A 19,995-nucleotide genomic window follows, 5' to 3' on the forward strand; every position below is an offset into this window, starting at 1 on the left:
TAACCTTATGTGATAATGAAAAATGCTAATGAAAAATATTAATTTTAGTGAGAGAAAGTCACTGAGGAACACAAAATGTTTAAAAACTCAGATTGAACAAAAAAGGATTTTCCTAATATATATATAGTTTAATAGTCTTCACTTGTTAACTAGGAGAACACCCTTTATTTGCTTCATTATGAGGACTTTAAGTTTCTACTCCTAGTAGATTCCTTCAAGTCCAATCCGCACCTTCTCGTGGTGCAGCCTATAACTAGCCATGTTTAACACGTGGTGAATGGACGTGGATGAGCTGCCTCCAACCCACACTGGCCAGAATGGAGAATCATGGCCAAAAACCCTCTAAAAAAAGAAATATGAACTCTGCCTATAAACTAAGGCCCTCAGTTCCCAGCAGTCTTGAGTGCTCCTGGTTACAGCAGTGACAAGCAAGAAATGAAAACAGAGGGTGCTAAGAACCTCTGGGTTAGAGCAGGCTGCCATAAGATGACCTTGACCACTTTTAACAGATGATTTTTCATCAGAAAATCATTTGCAGGAGTTAAGAACTGGACAGAATAAATTGGGACATCTTAGACATCTGTGAAGTAAGAAGAAAAGAGGAGAAAATTGAACTTGCCAGTGGACATGTATTTTACTACAGAGGAACAGATAATGGAAGAACCGGTGGAGTAGGATTTCTCATTCATAAAAAGTGGAAAAATCACATCGTTGAGTTAGATAGTACATCTGATAGAGTTGCAAAGTTGGTTATGAAAATATCAAGCAGATACCGGATACAGATTATACAAGTCTATGCACCAACAAAGAGCTATTCTGAGGAAGAAGTAGAAGCCTTTTATGAAGAATTAGACAAGCTGCATAGTAAAGGAAACTGTCATATCAAAATAGTAATGGGTGATTTCAATGACAGAATTGGAGAGAGAAGAAATGGTCAAAGCTCAGTGGGAAGTCATGGTTACGGTTTAAGAAATGACAGAGGAAGCCGACTCGTCAAATTTGCAGAGAGCGAACATCAATTCATTTTTTAAGAACCCTCAAAGAAAGTAGACCTGGAGAAGCCCAACTGGAACAACAAGTGAGATCAACTACATCCTATCTAATAACAAGCATTTTTTTTTTTTAATTTAATAAATCAAAACAGCACACATAAATACTAAATAAAATAGTATACAGTATACTATATTGTATAGATCACATATATTTACGTAATTCATCTAACATTATTGGATATTACTCGTCCATAATCGAAACTGATATTACCGATCACTATCCGATTGTTTGCAAGTTACAATTTGATTCTCTTAACTCACATAAATCTAATACAGTCGTGCAAGCAATGAAAAGGAAAGTTATTAACTACACTGCTATGACATTATACCTTAAAAATTACAAATTTAAAACTGATAATTCACATAGTGGACTTCTTTTCGATCACTTTTTTTCTACTTTACACACTATTGTTCAGAATCACTCCAGATATGTGAGTAATGCTTCTATAGGAAACCGTGGGTTACCAACCCATGAAATTCGTTGTTTAATAAAAAATAAACAAAAACTGTATCTGAAGACTAAAAAATACCCTTATGACATCTCAGTTGAGTCAGCTTACAGAAATGTTACATCACTAACTAAATCAAAAATTAGAATTGCCAAGAAAAACTACTACTCAACCGAATTTACCAAGTTTCCAAGTAACGCTGAAAATTTGTTAATAACATACTGCGTGCATCAAATAGAGGAGTTTTGGATGATGCTCATGAACAATATATTCAAAACATCAATAACTCCATTTTTCTCTTTCCCTCAGATATTGCTGAAGTAAAAAAAATCATAAATAATTTAAAAACTTCAGTTACATCTTCTGATTCAATTAATGCAAAAGTTTGGAAACATATTCTGGATAATATTCTACATATATTTTCCAGGCTTATCAATGATAGTTTGGAAAATGGAATTTTTCCGGATTCATTAAAACATGCTGTCATAACCCCAATCGACAAAGCAGGCGACAAAAATGACTTGAACAATTATAGACGTTTCAGTTTTTTGTACAGCATCAAAAATTATGGAAACAATTATGAGAGACAGACTTTTTTCATATTTAAATGTGCATAATTTCTTTTCAAACAACCAACATGGGTTTCTTCCAAATAGAAAAAAAGAAACTGCACTTCTTGAATTTAGTAACTATATTGTTGATAATATAGACAAATCAAAGAAAACAATAGCTATCTTCCTGGATATACGAAAATGTTTCGACAGCATTGACCATAACATTTTACTTAATAAACTTCAACTGTATGGAATTAGGGATAATGCACATAGCCTTTTTAAATCATACTTTAAGAACAGGATCTAAAGAGTTAAATGTGGCAAATACATTAGTACTCCGATGTCCATGAAGAAAGGAATTCCTCAAGGATCTACTTTAGGGCCACTTCTTTTTACTATATTTATAAATGATTTCTGTAACCTCGATTTATTTGCTAAAATTATAACATTCGCTGATGATACTGCATTACTTTATTCAGCAATAGATCATCAATCTTTAACGAACGCCATAAATGATGACTTAAATAAAGTTCGCAATTGGTTTTCTGCAAATAATCTTGAAATTAATACATCGAAAACAAAATTTATGAGCTTTTCTTTGCATAACAATACAGAAATTAGATACAATATTATTTTTCATAGCCAAAACTGCCCATATAACTTTTCGTGCACATGCTCATCTTTAGAACAAGTATCTTCAATAAAGTATCTTGGTGTACATATAGATAACAACCTAAAATGGAAAACACATATAAAACGCATACAATCAAAACTTCGCTACACCCTATGCAAATTCTATTACCTTAAGCAATATGTAAATCGACCTTTTCTACTGTCATTTTATTATGCTGTTATTCATTCACATATACTATATGGCCTGACTGTATGGGGAAGCGATTACATAAGCACTTTACGCCCCATTATTCAAATGCAAAAAAAATAATTAGAGCACTTACTAACGATTATTCCACTCCTTCACACAAACTTTTTCTAAACCTAAATATACTACCCCTTCGTTATCTATATTTTCACGGATCGATAATTCTTCTGCATAAAAATAAACTCGATTTACCTTTCAATACTTCAAGAACATAGAGTAGATTTAGCAATGCATTATCTATACCACTTATTCATAAAACAGTAAAGAGAAATCACTTTACGTTTCTTGTTCCAAAATTTTACAACAATCTGCCATCTGACATTCTTCACTGCACTTCAATATTTGTATTAAAAAAACGTCTCAAACAATATTTGCTCTCTATAAATGATATTGAAAGCTATTTTTAATATGCAATATATATTTTTTTTCCCTATTGAGCTCTCGCAAAAAAAGGAAAACACTACCCTATCACTCAAAAAATTTCTGAATCGCACCTTCCATTGTTGCCATTATTTATTTCAATACTAATACTAATTATTTGCTTCATTTATAATTTATTTTATTTATATTAATAAAACAGATCACTAATTTTAATTTAAATCAATGTAATATTTTGTGTCTGCGTATATGTGTGTGTATGTATGTCATATTCATTAGATGATTTCTGTCTTGCGTTTTTTCATTGTTTTGTTTGTGACTTATTTATTTATTTATTTTAGTTTATTATTAATATTTACTATTCGTGTTTGAAAATTAACTCAATAATAATCGTGTCCACCAGTATGGATCAACAACGATCCCTTGGATGGATTTTCTTCGTTTTGCCAATGTAAGTTTTATGTTGTGATGAATAAAATTGAATTGAAATTGAATTGAAAATAAAGACAACAGAACAAAACACAAAACATATACTATGCAGCTCTTAGGGACCCATTTGGTCCACCCTAAAGCTTAATAAATACTATATATAATAAACGGCACACTTGCTTTATATTTATTTCATTTTATTCATTTATTATTATTATTTTTTTTTATTATAGATATTTCAAATTTTTCCTTGGTTACCTATTTATATTTTCAATAAACCTTTCAAAATTCATTATAGAGTTTGAGAATGCGAAAATTTCTTTCTTGAGATGTTTATTTTACTAAGGTCTGATAATTTTTTTCTGAATTTGTTACAAATAGTTGGTCCTAGGTAATTTATACTTTTTTGAACAAGGTATTTATTTGTTTTTGGAGTTAAATACAAGAAGTTGTATCTATTTGAGGTTCTATCATTATTAGTTTTAAGAAATAAATTATGGTTTTTAGTCATAAAAATTTTATACACATAAATTTGCCTTAGATCAAGTATTAAAATTTCTGATTTCAGTAGATCTGGATTATTAAATGACATTACCTTACGTTTTATGCAATTATAGATGTTATTTAAGTTTTTAATATTATCGTGATAGGCACCTCCCCACACGCTCCTGTTTGAAAACCGTATTGATTCTTAGCAAAGAAGTTAATACGTTTCAAGTAACTAATAAATTTTGTTTTCATACTTTTCTCAACTATTTTTGAAAAAACCGGGAGTGTTGAAATAGGTCTATAATTTGCTAAAAGGGTTTTATCACCTTTTTTAAAAATTGGGTACACGATAGAAACTTTGAGTTCCGGATAGAAAATTCCTTTTATCACTGAAGTATTTATTAGGTATAGTAACAAGTCATTATGATATCTGGCTATGATTTTGATAATTTTTACTGTTATACCATCATATCCCGTCGCTTTATGTTCATTTAGTTCAGATATTATCTTGTGTAAATCATTGTTTCCAATGCCAGATATCATTGAAGATATCGATGCATTGCTATCACAGTTTCGAGAAGCACTTATATTAGAATCTTCACTATCTAAATTTTGATTCATAAAATCTGCATTAAAGTTTTCAGCCAATTGTTTGCGGTATTTTTATTCGTTACAGTTTGGTTTATAAATTGCCGTTATTTACGAAGGTCATTGTTACAATTTAAAAACTTTTTTTTGTAGTATTCGTTTTTCACTATCTTGATCTCGTTTCAGAGCTTTTTCGAAATTTTTATATGTATCTTCATAATACTTAACATGGGGGGTATTTTTTGTGTTTTTTGTAGAGTTTTTCTTTGATATTTATTTTATTTATTAAATGTTAGCTGATCCAATTTTTATCATTTTTTTGTTTTATCAGTTTTTTTGTTTCCCATAGGTTTTTATTCAACGTAATAATATCATGGAATCGTTTGTATTTATTACAAATATCATTATCTTCATATACGTTGTTAAGGTTTATATTTACCACAAATTCCTCAAATTTTTTATAATTTATTAATGGGTCAAATCCGTTTATGCACATTGTATCTTTGTAGTAATTGACATCGGTGTTGTGAGCAAGAATATTTATATTACAGTCTCCAATGATTAACATGTTACTTTTTTTTCTGATGAAGGTATTCAATTCTGAGTTGAACTCGCTTATGGTGAACAGATGTGATCTATATGATCCAAGACTGCAGTGTTCTCAACAAATTCAATGCAGGAAGTGATCATCGACTGGTGAGATGTAGAATATAATGCTTAACACTAGAATGGAAAGAGTGAAACTTATCAAAAATACAAAAACTGTCATCGATATGGTAAAGCTTCAAGAAGATAGATATAAATTCCAGTTAGAGCTGAAAAACCGATTTTATTTGCTATGTAACACCACTGAGGATGGACAAGATGTCACCACGATGAACAGAAATTTAACCTTTACCCTAAAAGAAATAGCAAAACAAGTCACTGGAGAGAAAGAAATCAATCCAGAGAAGAAAGAAACAAAGAAACTGATGAAACGCCAGAGAGAATTTCAGATTAAGAAGAATGACCCTAAATCAAAAGTGGAATATGCAGAATTTTGTAAGACGGTACGAAAGCAGATTACAGAAGATGTCAGGAAGTTTAATTGCGATATTGTAAAGAAAGCATTGGAAGATAATAGGAGTTTAAAATCAGCAAAACGAAAACTATGTGTTGGGAGAAAGGAAATTTTTGCACTAAAAAGGGAAGATGGAAATGAAATCATTAGTATTGTTGAGGAATTTTATAATACTCTATACAAACATGAAAAACAGGATCGGAACAAAGGAAAGGGAGTAGAAAGAAAAGAAAATGGAGCCAAATTTGTACAAATAGCACCTGTGATGAAAGAGGAAGTCTACATGGCTATAAGATATATGAAAACAGGGAAATACCCAGGTGAAGATGGGATTTCAATAGACATTATTAAAGAAGCAGGAGAAGAATTTGCCAGTATGCTAGCTGCATTGTTCGCAAATTGTCTCACAAAATCAGATGTGCCTGAAAATTGGAATAACGCAATGATAGTTCTTCTTTACAAAAAAGGGTGAAAAAGAGGATATCAAGAACTATCGACCTATCAGTAATTTTTAAAATTTTCACCAAAGTGCTGACATATAGGCTTTTGATTTTCACTTGAATGTTCAACTCAAATCAATCCTTGAAAAAGTCTTCTCAATACACATCCCCTTCTTATCTCTGGAGACTGGAACGTCCCGGAAATCGACTGGAAAAATATGAAATCACTGTCTGGAAACCACTGAATCAACAATAAAGTCTTAGACATCTTCTATAACCTTAATCTTGTCCAAACAATTTTAGAACCAACAAGAACTACCATTCACTATAGCTCCACCCTCGATCCCTCAAACCTCCACCCCTCAAACCGAATTAAAATTCATGATACCTACACCTTTGAAGGTTGTTCTGACCACAATATCCCATTTATTGATTTCTCTCTTCAAAACTCTATTTCTTCCTACAAACTCGCTCCAAACGTAATTTTAAAAAAGCCAATATCCTTTAATGCAATCCATTCTTCACTTACATTTCAATGATATTCTATTGATATCCCCTCCAATGATATTCATATCCTATGGACAACTTTCAAACTTATTATTGACAAATGCGTAGTTAGAGTCCCGATAAAAACAGTTTCAGCTAAGTTTCTTCACAGTCCTTGGATCAACAGAGACATCATTCACCTAAAGAGGAAAATCCACCGTGTTGCCCCCAAATATAAATCCAACAAATCCATTGCACTCAAATCCTCAATTTCTACCTCCAACCAGAATCTCAAAAACCTCATCGCTACTCAGAAGTCCAAGTACCTATCCCATTCTTTACCAAATTATCTAAAAACAAATCCTACAAAATATTGGAACTTCCTCAAACCTAAATCAGCTGGCCCAACTTCTCTCAAAATCACAAATAAAGACGTCTCATCTCCTTCAAATATTGCTACTGAATTCAATTTGGCTTTCTGCTCAGTTTTCTCAGTTGATCCCACTCTGCCACAATACTCATTCATTGATTCTGTCCATAACTCAAACCCGGTTCTTTTCACTAAAGGTATTTTAAAATTACTAAAAAAAACTGAAACCCCATTCTGTAGTTTAGGGTTTTCCAATGTGAAAGCTTGTGCTGAACCCTTGATAAGGCTATTTCTCGGAATCCTTGACAAATTTTAAATATTTCTTCAGTATACAGGGTGTACTAAAAGTCTGTATTCGCTCTGCGGAACAAGAATCAAAACTCGTAATAGATAAAAGTGTCTAAAAAAATATATATATATTTGTGAGTAACGCATAGTGTGAACATATGACCCATATTTTACAGGAGAGAATTATTTTTTTGGGGCCATTCAAGTATTACATAAGCAAATTTTTAACCAATTTTTATCCTCCTTGTCAGCAAAATTTCATCATCAGCTCTGCCCCTCTAATTATCCTAACTCATATTGGTGGGATCAGAGATGTACACGGGGGGGGGGTATCTTTTAATGTTGAATTTTATACTAAATGGCTTGCATCTGAATACTCATAAACTATTGCTTTCTTAGATGAATGAAGATGAATATATAATCAAGTGCAATGAACTCTCGTCTTTTCACTCACTAATTACCATGTAATTAACATTTTTCTCCCTTTCAGCAGAAGAGGACATAGAAGCTGCTTCCCGGCATTACAATGACGTGCTATACAGAGAAAGCCTGCCATTCGGTGAGTTATAGAGGCTTCACTACATTACTGGGGTGTGCCCCTTAAAGTTGGCTCAAGTGTACAGCTTCGCCCCTGAAAGTTGGCTTTTTGGCAATATATCTAAGGGGTGCAACCCACCCTCCAGCTAAACCAACACCTTCTACAGCACGGGGCCTATGCAGAGCTGTCAAGTAGCTTAGTGACGTCACGACTAGTGGACAGCTGGATAGGAATTTTCGCGCCTTTGTCTCCCTCTCTGCAGCTTGAAATCCATTGGAAGCGCCATTTTTGTGTGTGCTGTAGCTTTTGCCCTTTTTTAAAAATTTATTCGTTAATAATATTAATGTATTTCACGTAAGAAAAAGCAATGCCTCATCATTGTGTAGCCCCCCCCCCCCTACTTGTCAGGGAAATTATAATAAAGATAATAAGGTTTCAACTTTTTTAGTTTCCCAGGCGATCCAGAATCACGGCTGAAGAAGGGATGATGATTTCACTCCTTCAAGTTCTAGGGTGAGTATTTCAAAATATTTTATTCATTTATGATTGAGCAAACGCAACTTCTTCCTCTTAAATCACCAGAACGTTCAATATTAATGTGCTGATGAAAAAAAGGTTCCTTAAGGGGTTACATACTTCTTAACATAGGGAAAAGTTAAAATATCATTAAAAATACTTGTATAAAATACTATATATTATTTGCAATTGATTTATTGGAAATTTTTTCAAATATTCTTGATTAAATATGCTATCCTATATGCTGGTATAAAATTTTACATTTCTCTAATACTTATTTTTAAAAAAAGTTTCAAAAAAATTTATTAAAAACAGTGTGTACCCATGATAAAATAACATGACATAAATTTTTTTACACCAACAGACATGACTAACCATACAATATTAAAATTAAAAATAATAAAACGGTTCATTTCATAAAATGATCTAAAAGATTTCAGATCAATTTATGAATATTTAATTTCTAAAAAAAATGATTGTTTTGAAAATTTAAATTTTAAATAAGGATGACTCAATGCAATTTCAATTTTTAAGTTCATTTTATGAAATGAATCGTTTTCGTGATTTTAATTTTAATATTGTATATGGTTACATTGATGTCATGTCACTCATGTGTGCAAGCTATTTTTAATGTATTTTTTTGAAAATTTTTAAGAAATCAAGTATTAGAGATATGTAAAATTTTATACAAGCATATATATGATAGAATATTTAATCAAAAATATGAGAAAAAAATGTCTAATAAATCAATGGCTAAATAGTATTTTCAATGATATAAATTTTCCCAATGTTAGGAGGTATGTGACCCCTTAATATAGGAAAATTGAGAGTAAGGCTTGTTTTCTCAATACTGAATTACATTTTTTTACAACAGCAGACATGACTAAAAATATAGGAGGACTTGGAGGGGGGCATTGAATAGACAAAACAGACGGGGTTAGAATTTTTACTTCTCAGCATTTACAATTTGAAAAAAAAAAAAAAAAAAGTGTCCAAAGCAATCATACAACAGAAAATGATTTTCTTTATATATTTAAATATCTTTGTTGAAATAATGTTATTAAAATAAAAAATCTGTTTATTACTTTATTACAAGTATGTGAGCTACATTTCACTTCGAATGATCTCAGAGTCATCTTGTTATGATGAAAGGACGGGAGTTTTATTAACAGCACCTTTTTGAAACGCCCCAGCTTGAGAAAAGGTGCATTTCCCACTGTATTTCCTAACTGCCCAAAGTATGACAGGTGCTGGTAATCGCAGACAAATTCCAGAATCAAAAAGAGCTAGGACTGAAATGAATCATTTACAGCGAGCGATAGAGGCAAGCACTGTTACACACTGTTTAATGAAAGAAATTCCTGCAAAGACTTTAATGAACTGAAGAACAAACTTCCACTCATTAAACTGGATGAGCAGTGGACAGTGTTGTGCAAAGAAAAATCAGGCATCTTTATGATGGTAGAGTGTGCACCAGCTCCCAAAATAATTCGATCATTAGTTGTTGTCAATTTGAGGAATATGGTTCATTATTTTGGAGATGCACCTATCAATTCAGTAGGTGAGTTTAAATTTCCCATTAAAGTTGATGATATTATAATTATTAATAATATTTTGAAATGTATAGGCCAGGGTTGTTTGGTTTAAACCTTGGTTTTAACCAAGTGGTTTTTTCAAAAAATCAACTAAAAGTTGCCTAAATATCATTTTTTTCCTTGAAAAATATCATATTGGTTCATTATTAGCCAAAATGTTTCATTTTTACCACATTTTATATTCCTTGGGGTACATTCTGATGGTATATCTTTAAATGACATAAGATTTTATAAGTGGTTTTTTTTCAAAAAGTCTCAGAAAAGTGGCCAGAATATATATATATTTTTCATATGAAGTATCTCAGTTATTTAAAGTTATATATATATATAAGCTAAAATTTCTCATTCTTACAACATTTTCTAACCTTTGGCTACATTCTGATGCTCTATCTTTAGCAAATTCATGAATAAGGATTGCATCACACATCTAAATGTAGTGGTGTATTATCTCACAGGGTTTCTTTTTCCCTTCACAAAGAAGCAGCTACAGTAGTGACGCCATCATGCTAGGGCCAGGTGGTCCTATAATCCAATAAAGACACCAACTGTCCTTAAAGGACAAAGACTAGTGTACTAGTAGTTACATTACCTCACATACATTTTCATTTTCTTTCTCATAAGAAGTAGCACATCTCCTACTGTATATCTCCCAGTCTTAATATTCAATAGTTGTTTTTTTATACTTTCACACACACACACTGTTAAGCCCAGTTAATCAAGGTTCTACTGTATAGTAGTAACAGATTTATGAAAAATAATCAGCTACATACAGGGCGATTATAATTTAAGTTTTGATTCCAAAACTATTATGTCCAAAACAATAAGTACTGATCCAAATGACTTGAAAAATTGCATGGATACTCCTGAAGCAATGGAAGTTTCTTTCGCAAAAGAAAAAAGTGCAAAATGTGCAAGTAGATGATACTGTACTTGGCCAGCAGTATAATCTATTTTGTGCAACCACATCATTTCGGCACTTCCACAGCATCAGTGTGTGGATAGAACTTCTATCAAGATGCACATAGCAATACCAGCAAAGCAGCTGCTGAAGACCCATTTTGACAGGATGCACCTTAACCCTTGCAACTTCTGGCTGTGGGGGTACCTCAAATGTTATAAACAGTGGTCAGATTGCAAACTATGGTGAATTGCAATCTCCAGCACAAAAATCGGCATATGTTAAAAGTTCCTCAGGAATATTAAGGGAAAGGGGTGGGGGGGGGGGGGGTGTTTGGTTTAATAAAGCTGAATTGCAAGATTGCAAGCACATCCACATTATGACCATGGCATACTCTGATTCTGTTGTTGAACAAAAATTTTTGTGCTTTCAACCTCAGGTTGGACAACATATTTAACATTTCTTAATTAAATTGTAGTTATTTGTTCAATTACTTCATTTTTTTTTTATGTTTCCATGAATTATGAAATCGTGCAATGCACAATGTGTATAATTAAGGTATCATTTTGCCATGACTGGCTGACTGACATTCATAAATTCTGCATTGTAACACGTTACCTTTTACACATGGACAATGTACATGTGATCATACCTCATCATGATGAATTGCATAGTTGAATTGAAAAAATCTTCCATTCATATTAAAAAAAACCCTTTTTTATATATATATATAAGTTCTTAACATTAACAGAAACATTTTTGTAAAAAAGTTTTTTAAATGTTATACAAAATGCTTTATGTGTACACATGTTTAGTTAACCCTAGCCCTTTCTTTTGAAATTGATACACCATAAGAACCTAAATTTAATGCATGGAAAAATTCTACCTTTATTTCGTGGCAAATGACCATTTCTATTTATCGTACGCATTATCAGTGTTGTAAGACCAAATGGCTCTCGACTTTCTGCAACTTGATGGCCATGCTTTCGTCTAAAATGGGAAAATATTTATTAGAGATGCCATTCAGTTGTTACAAAAAATCATATACAATTTATTTTCTTTTTATATAAAAGAAAATCTTTCATTTATCTCACACTATTAAACCTCGATCTTAATAAACTTATACAAAGAAACTTTGCTACAATGATATACTATGTAATGATATAATCCCTCCACAACATTATTTTTCTTGGTCTGCAGAGTATCATTATATCAAGGTTTCATTATACACAAAAATACAGTTGATGCTCATTACAACAATCCCGCATTATAGCAACCATTCTATTATGATAACAAGTACAATAAGTTCCAAATGCTTTCTTATAATAACTATCCGACATGTTTCACTTCCAATCACCCAATAAAACATCCATTTTTGACCAAAGGTCTTCAACCTTCTTCTAGATGCGAGTACTGCCTGCACCTATCATCAAAAGAAGAGCACCCTTACGTCATGTTTGACATACAAATGCACGAAATCAGGATGATTTCAATACTTGAATGCAATTTTTACAAGGTATTTAATTGAAACATTGATCAAGTGCTCATGAGCACCAAATAAGACATGAACATTGAGGACTCTGGTTGCTCTAGGGAGCACCATGGTGCTCGCGAGCAACGGGTTGAAGATACCTGCCCTAGACAGATTCAAAATCTGGCACATGGGGTTATTTCTATGCTCAGATGGAAAATGTAACAAGTAACTTTTTAAACATTTCAAGAGGGCAAATATGTAAACAATATTTTGCAAAAATGTGATACTGTGGTTTTTTGACTTATTGCAATTTACCTCCACTGGTTCCTCATGAACCGAAAGAGATGGATGAAATTTTGTCACCTTCCAAAATTTTGATGAACGAGACACAAGAATGCAAACAACTCAATTTTTTTGGAAAAAAGAGACTTGTGACATTTTTCCATCTGACCACAGATTTATAAAGAGTGAAAAATGATTTGAATTGCAGTTGAGTGTACAAACAGGAAACACAAAATCAAAGCTGAAATCTGACTCAGAGGGCAGTAAAAGCAAATTTCAATCATTGGATAAGAAAAGTTATTACACTGACAGTATGTAAATGCACCTCATAGCAAAAGAAGACAGAACTATGAACAACTAACAGACTATGTAGAGAGAAAATTGTACGCTTGAGGGGAAAACTCTTTCTTTGTTCCATGAAATTACAGCAGGTGTTGGACAGGATACTGATACAGTCATGCATGTGTACTTAGAGGCAATAATACATAGAAGTTTGCATGAATCAACACGAGGAAACTAACACTTGGAGCAACCTTTGAATAGAAATGATGATGATGGATCATGCACCACTACAACAATGAAGGACAGTGATGCATCAGCCAATACCAGCTGGTACTATTAGTCAATGATTGCTGCAACAAGAGTATATGGCTCAGGTTCCATGTCTGTAACTTCCATTTATTAGAGACTGTAATGGCGTACCAAGAGGATTATGGAGCATGTTCCAAAACAAAGCAGAAATTAAAAATGTATAATAAAAATCCACATATCTGCACACTTCTCTTAGAATAGCATAATTAAGGAGGTCCTCTGTAATCTCTACGATAGATCAAAGGTTCCTCAGGTGAGTGCTTATGGAAAAACACTAACGAATATAACAAAGACAGAGAAAAACTATGAATTAGAATAAATACTTTTCTCTCACAAGTCTAGGTAAAGTTTGTAGATACAAGGTAGTAAAAACTTCATTCATAGATGCCATTTGGAAAGCTGAATTACATGGAGCATCATAATATGTACTATTGATCTATAGTACTACTATCAGCATGCTACTTCAAGGTGGTGCAGTAAGACCCTAATGATCCTAGCTAACGTGGACTGGATTTACCTCAGATAGTATAGACCTTTCAGAATTTTAAGGTTAAATGAAATATATAATGCCATAAACCGAGGAGATTACGTTTACACAAAAGCTTTTTTTTCAGTTACTGTACCATTGCAGCAAGCAGATCAAATAAATATTGTTAAATCTTGCTACTCCATACAATGCTGAATCCCTCCACAACAATTTTTTGCCAAATTTTGTTTGGGATTGCCTACAGCCTAATGTTAAACTTATCTCACTACAACGATATGTATCCTTTACTGCTATAAATCCCTCTATAACAATATTTTTCTAAAATATTTTGAGACGGCTATAACGACATCTCTCTCAAAATAGTCTTCAATATATTTTGAAATTCCTCACTCGTTTTTATTCTCCCGAGAATGTCTAATAACATCAGTAATTTTGCACAACGTGTTCCCAGTAAAGATTTGATGAACGAGCACATTTGAAAAAATGATATATTAAAATATTTTGCATAGTGAGTGAGTTAGAATGAATGGGTCAATCAGATAAATATATCTTCTGGTTTCACATCATATAACTTATACATACATTTATATACAGGGTGGGCAAAAAGTCTGTAAAAATACAACGCCACAACAGGCAAAATGCCCAACAAAGTGACTGAGAAAAAGATGTCCATAAAAACCAGAAAAATAACCGGAATTAAAAAACGGTTTGCAGGGTTAACATCGCTACGGCACAGGAATTTTTTTAAGACTGGGAAAAAAAGTAACAAAAACAGCTTATAGGTGGCACTGATGTACACAAGTCAAAGAAAAGATGCACAAATAATGCATCCAAATAATTTATTACAGCAGTATGTGTTTCACATGACAACCACCACAGGGATAACACATAGCAGGCGAGTCACAAATACAGCAACAGCAGCAGGTCCACATAACATACACGGTTTACAACAGTGAACTAGTTGTGGATTAGGAATGCGCAAGTTCTTATAACCATCGCATTTGCATATTTCCAATGAAGTAGATCGAACCAGCACCACTTATCTGCTATTTTTGAAATTTTTTTCCTGTCTTATATATATAAAAATATTCCAGTGACCTAGCGATGCTAACCCTGCAAACCGTTTTTTATTTTAGTTATTTTTCTGGTTTTTATTCATTTTTAAAGTATCTACAGACCTTTTGCCCACCCTGTACTTGTATAAATACAATTTAAATTCTTATTTTATAATGATGTTATTATGTGTAATGTATTTTATTAACTAGAATTAAAATACATTTTCATAATTTTGAACATCTTTTGCATATATGAAATTATCATATTTATCCTTACTCTAATATTCATTATCCACAAATTAATTCATTGTTTTTGGAGCAATAAAGAAGAAAAGTTTTCAGAAAAGCGTTTCTTTTTGTACGTCAGATTCATGCTTGATTATTGCTGAAGTTTTATTTGTTTTTCTTGGTAACTAATTATGAGCTCAAAATATATAACTTTCTGCATGTATATCTAATGTCCACAGAAGTGCTTCCTAGCCTTTGGACACAATATTTTCTTCTCGTTTATATGCTTCCCCCACGGACAATATTGTCTTCCCGTGGAGCCCTTATTGTAGATGCAGCCCCCTACCCTCATCCAAAATAGAGACCCTTTCTACTTATGGAATTGAGTTCAATCAAAACTAAATTTAAAATGAACAAAAATTTTATAAATAAGATTGATATCTGGAATCTTGGGCCAGGCCCAGATTCAGAAGGTGGGTGATCATTCCTTCCAAGAACCAAATTGAATGCAAAAAATAGGTCTGTATAAAATATGGGATGATCAAATGAACCTAGAATTGACCATTCCAACACATCACCTCAAGTTCTGCAAGTTTCCTTCTTGTGGTGGCTCTGTTCCTATAAACAGCTTTACTGGATTCTGAAAGTAGCAGACTTGCCAACATTTGGACAGAGGCTGATAGTAGCAATGCATGTTGATCAGAGGGGGGGGGGGGCGGTCAGCCAACCTGAACCCCTCCCTGACTTCTTTTTTGCGAACTGCAATATTTTTCCCAATTTCATTTTGAATTCGGTTCCCACAAATGCTAAAAATATTGTTAAATCATTCTAAAATAAGTACTTCCAATTTTGAATTGCTTTTTCATTATTTAAATTCAATGTAGTGTCATACTGAAAAACAACATTAATTATATTGCTTTTTCACTGACACTTTCTCTACTGTAAGGGGGAAAGTTATATTGATAAATATAACATTCGATTCATTAACTTAATTAGCAATAAGCTTAGTAATATACAATCTGGTTTTAATTTTTCTTAGTTAACAGTTTTCTTAGTGATCAAGTTCATTCATCTTCTAAATCCAATTCATGAAATCTTGGAAAACTAAATAGGATACCTAAAATTTAAAGATTCCCTTTTGCAACTTACTTAAAAAATTAGTTGATCAAGATACAGTTGATTTGCAGTTTCATGTTATCGAATTCATATCAAATAAATAAAATAAGTGAGAGATATGTACAAATTTTGAATTTAATGGAAAAATAAAAGTTTATCAGCATTAATGAAGCTCTTTATAGCAAGCACTTTTATAAGTCTACAATTCAAATTCTCTGAAAAGTTTAGTTGTTATATTTACACTTTATTTACAACGGATAATATTTACACAATACAAACGGGGATGCTGGTAGAGGAAAATGTGGCCCGTGCATGATGAGACGCAGACACGCGCGTCCGTGAGTGAGACAACATCAACCATCAACAACCCGAGCCAGACGCCTTTGACTCCCGATTTCTGTTGTGATGCCACCAGCAGAAAATAGACTAATAATTATACAAGCTGGGAAGATACGCCAGCGCCATCGTGTGGACAGCACTACAGTACCCCCCTCGCAGTCCGAAGGACGAGGACAGAAGAGAAAGAATTAAAGTTTAAAAGTCACGTGCTTCGATGAACGTAGACGGTTTTTCCAAATATTTTTGCAGGTCGTTGTCTTTTTTAGGATGCTTTTCGGAACGACGGAGCAAGTTTTTGGCACGGATACATCTGTGTTTTTGTTGGTTGGCTGAGGCACACTGCCGGTGAGCAGAAAGGCAGGTTTTAACCTGTCGACCGATACCATGGAAGGTTTTCCTTTTATGAGAAGGCAAAATGTCTTCTCACCACGTTTCAGCACTTCGTACGGTCCGTTGTAAGTGGGGACGAGAGCTCGTTTTACTGTGTCTGACCGCAGGAACACGTGGGTGGTGTTCTTCAGTTCCGAATGTATGTACAGTCTCTTTTCACCATGCGCCGTTGCAGGAGTTGGTTGTAGCTGCTGCATTTGGTCCCTTAGAATGGAGACAAATTCTGTGGGACACGGTATGCTGTTACTACTGTTGGTGATTAGATCGCCAGGCAATCTGAGCTCTGTGCCGTATACGAGTTGTGCTGGTGTGGCTTTGAGGTCTTCTTTGTAGCAGGATCGTAGCCCTAACAGGACTGTTGGAAGTGTGTTCACCCAGTTCATGTTTGACCCAGCTATCAGAGCTGCTTTCAGTTGTCGATGAACTCTTTCTATCATCCCGTTAGCTTGAGGATGGTAAGGTGTCGTCCTGATGTGCTGAATGCCAAGGAGTTTGGTGAGTTCGTGAAAGATGAAGCTTTCGAACTGGCGACCTTGGTCTGTTATTATTTTCTCTGGGGTTCCGAAACGACTGATCCAACCAGAATAGAATGTTGAAGCAACAGTGGCTGCTGTCATGTCCTTCATCGGTAAAACTTCGATCCAACGGCTGAATCGATCGATGCAGGTGAGGCAATATGTGTAATCTTGGGATGACGGAAGTGGACCAATGATATCGATGTGAACGTGCTTGAAACGAGCGTCTGGCATTTCTATTTTTCCTGGAGCGGAAACAGTATGTTTGTGCACCTTTGACTTTTGGCAAGGCACACAACATCGAGTCCAGGTGGTGCAGTCTTTCCGAATTGAAGGCCATACAAAGCGATCGCAGACAAGACGTGTTGTTGCTTTGATGCCTGGGTGGCATAGATTGTGAAGAACATCGAAAACGTGTCTTCGAAGAGTATTCGGTATGTATGGGCGTACTCGATTGCAGGATGTGTCACACCAGAGTGGTTTGTCTATACCAACTAAATTGCAGATGTTGAGTTTTAAAGAGGAGGAATGCTTGAGAGAGTCAAGTTCACTGTCGGTCGCTTGAGCTGCTGCGATCTTGGAATAGTCTATTGATGGAGGGCATGCAATGGCTTGTATTCTAGAAAGAGCATCAGAGACTAGGTTCTGTACGCCTGATACGTGACGTATGTCGGTGGTATGCTGTCCGATGAAGTCAAGATGTCGTGTTTGTCTGGGAGATGTCTTGTGAGGCTTTTGACGAAATGCAAATGTCAAGGGTTTATGGTCGGTGTAGAGGATGAAATGTTTCCCTTCGATCATGTGTTGAAACTGCTTCACTGCCGCATATGCTGCTAGTAGCTCTCTGTCGTAAGCGCTATAATTCATCTCAGCTTTGGTAAGCATCCTGGAGTAGAAAAAGAGAGGTTGGCAGTGCGAGTTGACAAGCTGTTGTAGGCAAGCACCGATTGCTGTATTGGATGCGTCTACCATGATAGAGAGTTCGGCCGATGGATGTGGAAAAGCAAGAAGGGTTGCAGAAATGAGTTTTTTCTTGCAATCTACGAAAGCTTGATTTGATGTTTCCGTCCACTCAATCTTCACGTTGCTTTTGGCTTTTTCTTGAAGATATAAACATAGTGGAGCTTGTGTTTCTGCTAACCCAGGAAGGAATCTCCGATAAAAATTCAACATTCCTAGAAAACGTCGAAGTTCTTGGATGGTTGCCGGTCTTGGGAAATCTTTTATCGCCTTCACTTTATCATGAAGAGGAGAAATTCCTTTTGATGATATCCTGTGTCCGAGAAATGTGACTTCATCTTGGAAGAATTTGCACTTCAGAGAGTTGATCTTTAGACCATGTTCGGCCAGTCGTTTGAAAACTATGTCCAGGTGCTGTTTATGCTGTTCAGAGTTCGCTGATGCGATGAGGATATCATCTATGTATCCCGCTGAAAAACTAAGACCAGCCAACACTTGGTCGATGTACCTCTGGAATGTCTGCGCGGCATTGCAAAGTCCGTAGGGCATGAAAGGAAATTCATAAAGCCCGAAAGGCGTGATGACGGCAGTCTTGGGCACGTCAGCTTCTGCCACTGGAATTTGTTGATACGCCGAGACGAGGTCGATGGTCGAGTAGATTGCAGTCCCGTGAAGCATGTGGGTTAGGTCATGGATATGAGGAATGGGATATCTGTCTGGTGTGGTGATCTTATTTAGCTGACGGTAATCACCGCAGATACGCCACGCACCATTAGGTTTCTTGACCATATGAATTGGACTGGCCCATGCACTGTTTGATGGCCGACATAATCCTTGTTTTTGCATGTCCAGAAATTGCTTTTTCGCGCAAGATAACTTTTCTGGAGAGAGACGGTGAGCTTTAGCAAAAATTGGCCTACCTGTTGTCTCGATGATATGCTCACAGCATGGTTTGGAGTTCAGCGAAGATTTGCTGAGCAGGCTTTGATAAGTTGAGTCACCGTCGAAAAGTTTGATTGAGTGCACTTCTGACTTCTTTAGTTGACAGTTTGCAGTAAGTTTCGTCCTCATGTCGAGGAGACATCGTCGTCGTAAGTCCGGAAGCAAATTGAAGTTATACAAGAAATCGGCTCCAAGAATCGGTTTCGGTACCGCGGCCAAGAGGAAAGTCCACCGGAAGACTCTGCTGAGTTGAAAATCTAAAGTGACTGTTCGCTCACCATAGACGTTTATTGGAGACGAATTTGCAGCGGAAAGTTGGAGAAGTGGTTGACGTTTGTCAGTGCTGCACGCTGGGAGTATTGAAACGTCAGATCCAGTGTCTACAAGGAATGAAATGTTGGTGCTTCGATCGGCTACGAATAAGCGACGAGATGTCGTTGGCAGGGAGCATGTCGCTACTACTCTCCGCCTTCGTCGTTTTTTGTAAACCTGCATGGTGAAGTGCACCTTCTGGCTTGATTGCCAAATGTCTTATGGTACCAACAAAATTGCCTATCCGGCAACGTAGGTGGTGATGTTGATCTCTTTGAACGGGAGAAACGCGAG

At 34.8% G+C, this 19,995-nt stretch overlaps 1 protein-coding gene across 2 annotated transcripts in view; it reads right to left on the reverse strand.

Moving 5' to 3' along the window:
- The window catches only part of LOC149085435 (tyrosine-protein phosphatase 69D-like), a 227,832-nt gene that overhangs the window by 94,967 nt on the left and 112,870 nt on the right, over positions 1-19,995 (reverse strand). For both annotated transcript variants that reach the window (XM_089233438.1, XM_089233437.1), the window contains exon 14: positions 11,897-12,000. In XM_089233438.1, the coding sequence (XP_089089564.1) occupies positions 11,897-12,000 (104 nt within the window). The remainder of the gene's footprint in view (positions 1-11,896; positions 12,001-19,995) is intronic.

Source organism: Pholcus phalangioides, unplaced genomic scaffold (genome assembly GCF_987345545.1).
Source record: "Pholcus phalangioides strain wild (caught in Gottingen) unplaced genomic scaffold, Ppha-v1.0 ptg000007l_1, whole genome shotgun sequence".
NCBI classification, from domain to species: domain Eukaryota; kingdom Metazoa; phylum Arthropoda; class Arachnida; order Araneae; family Pholcidae; genus Pholcus; species Pholcus phalangioides.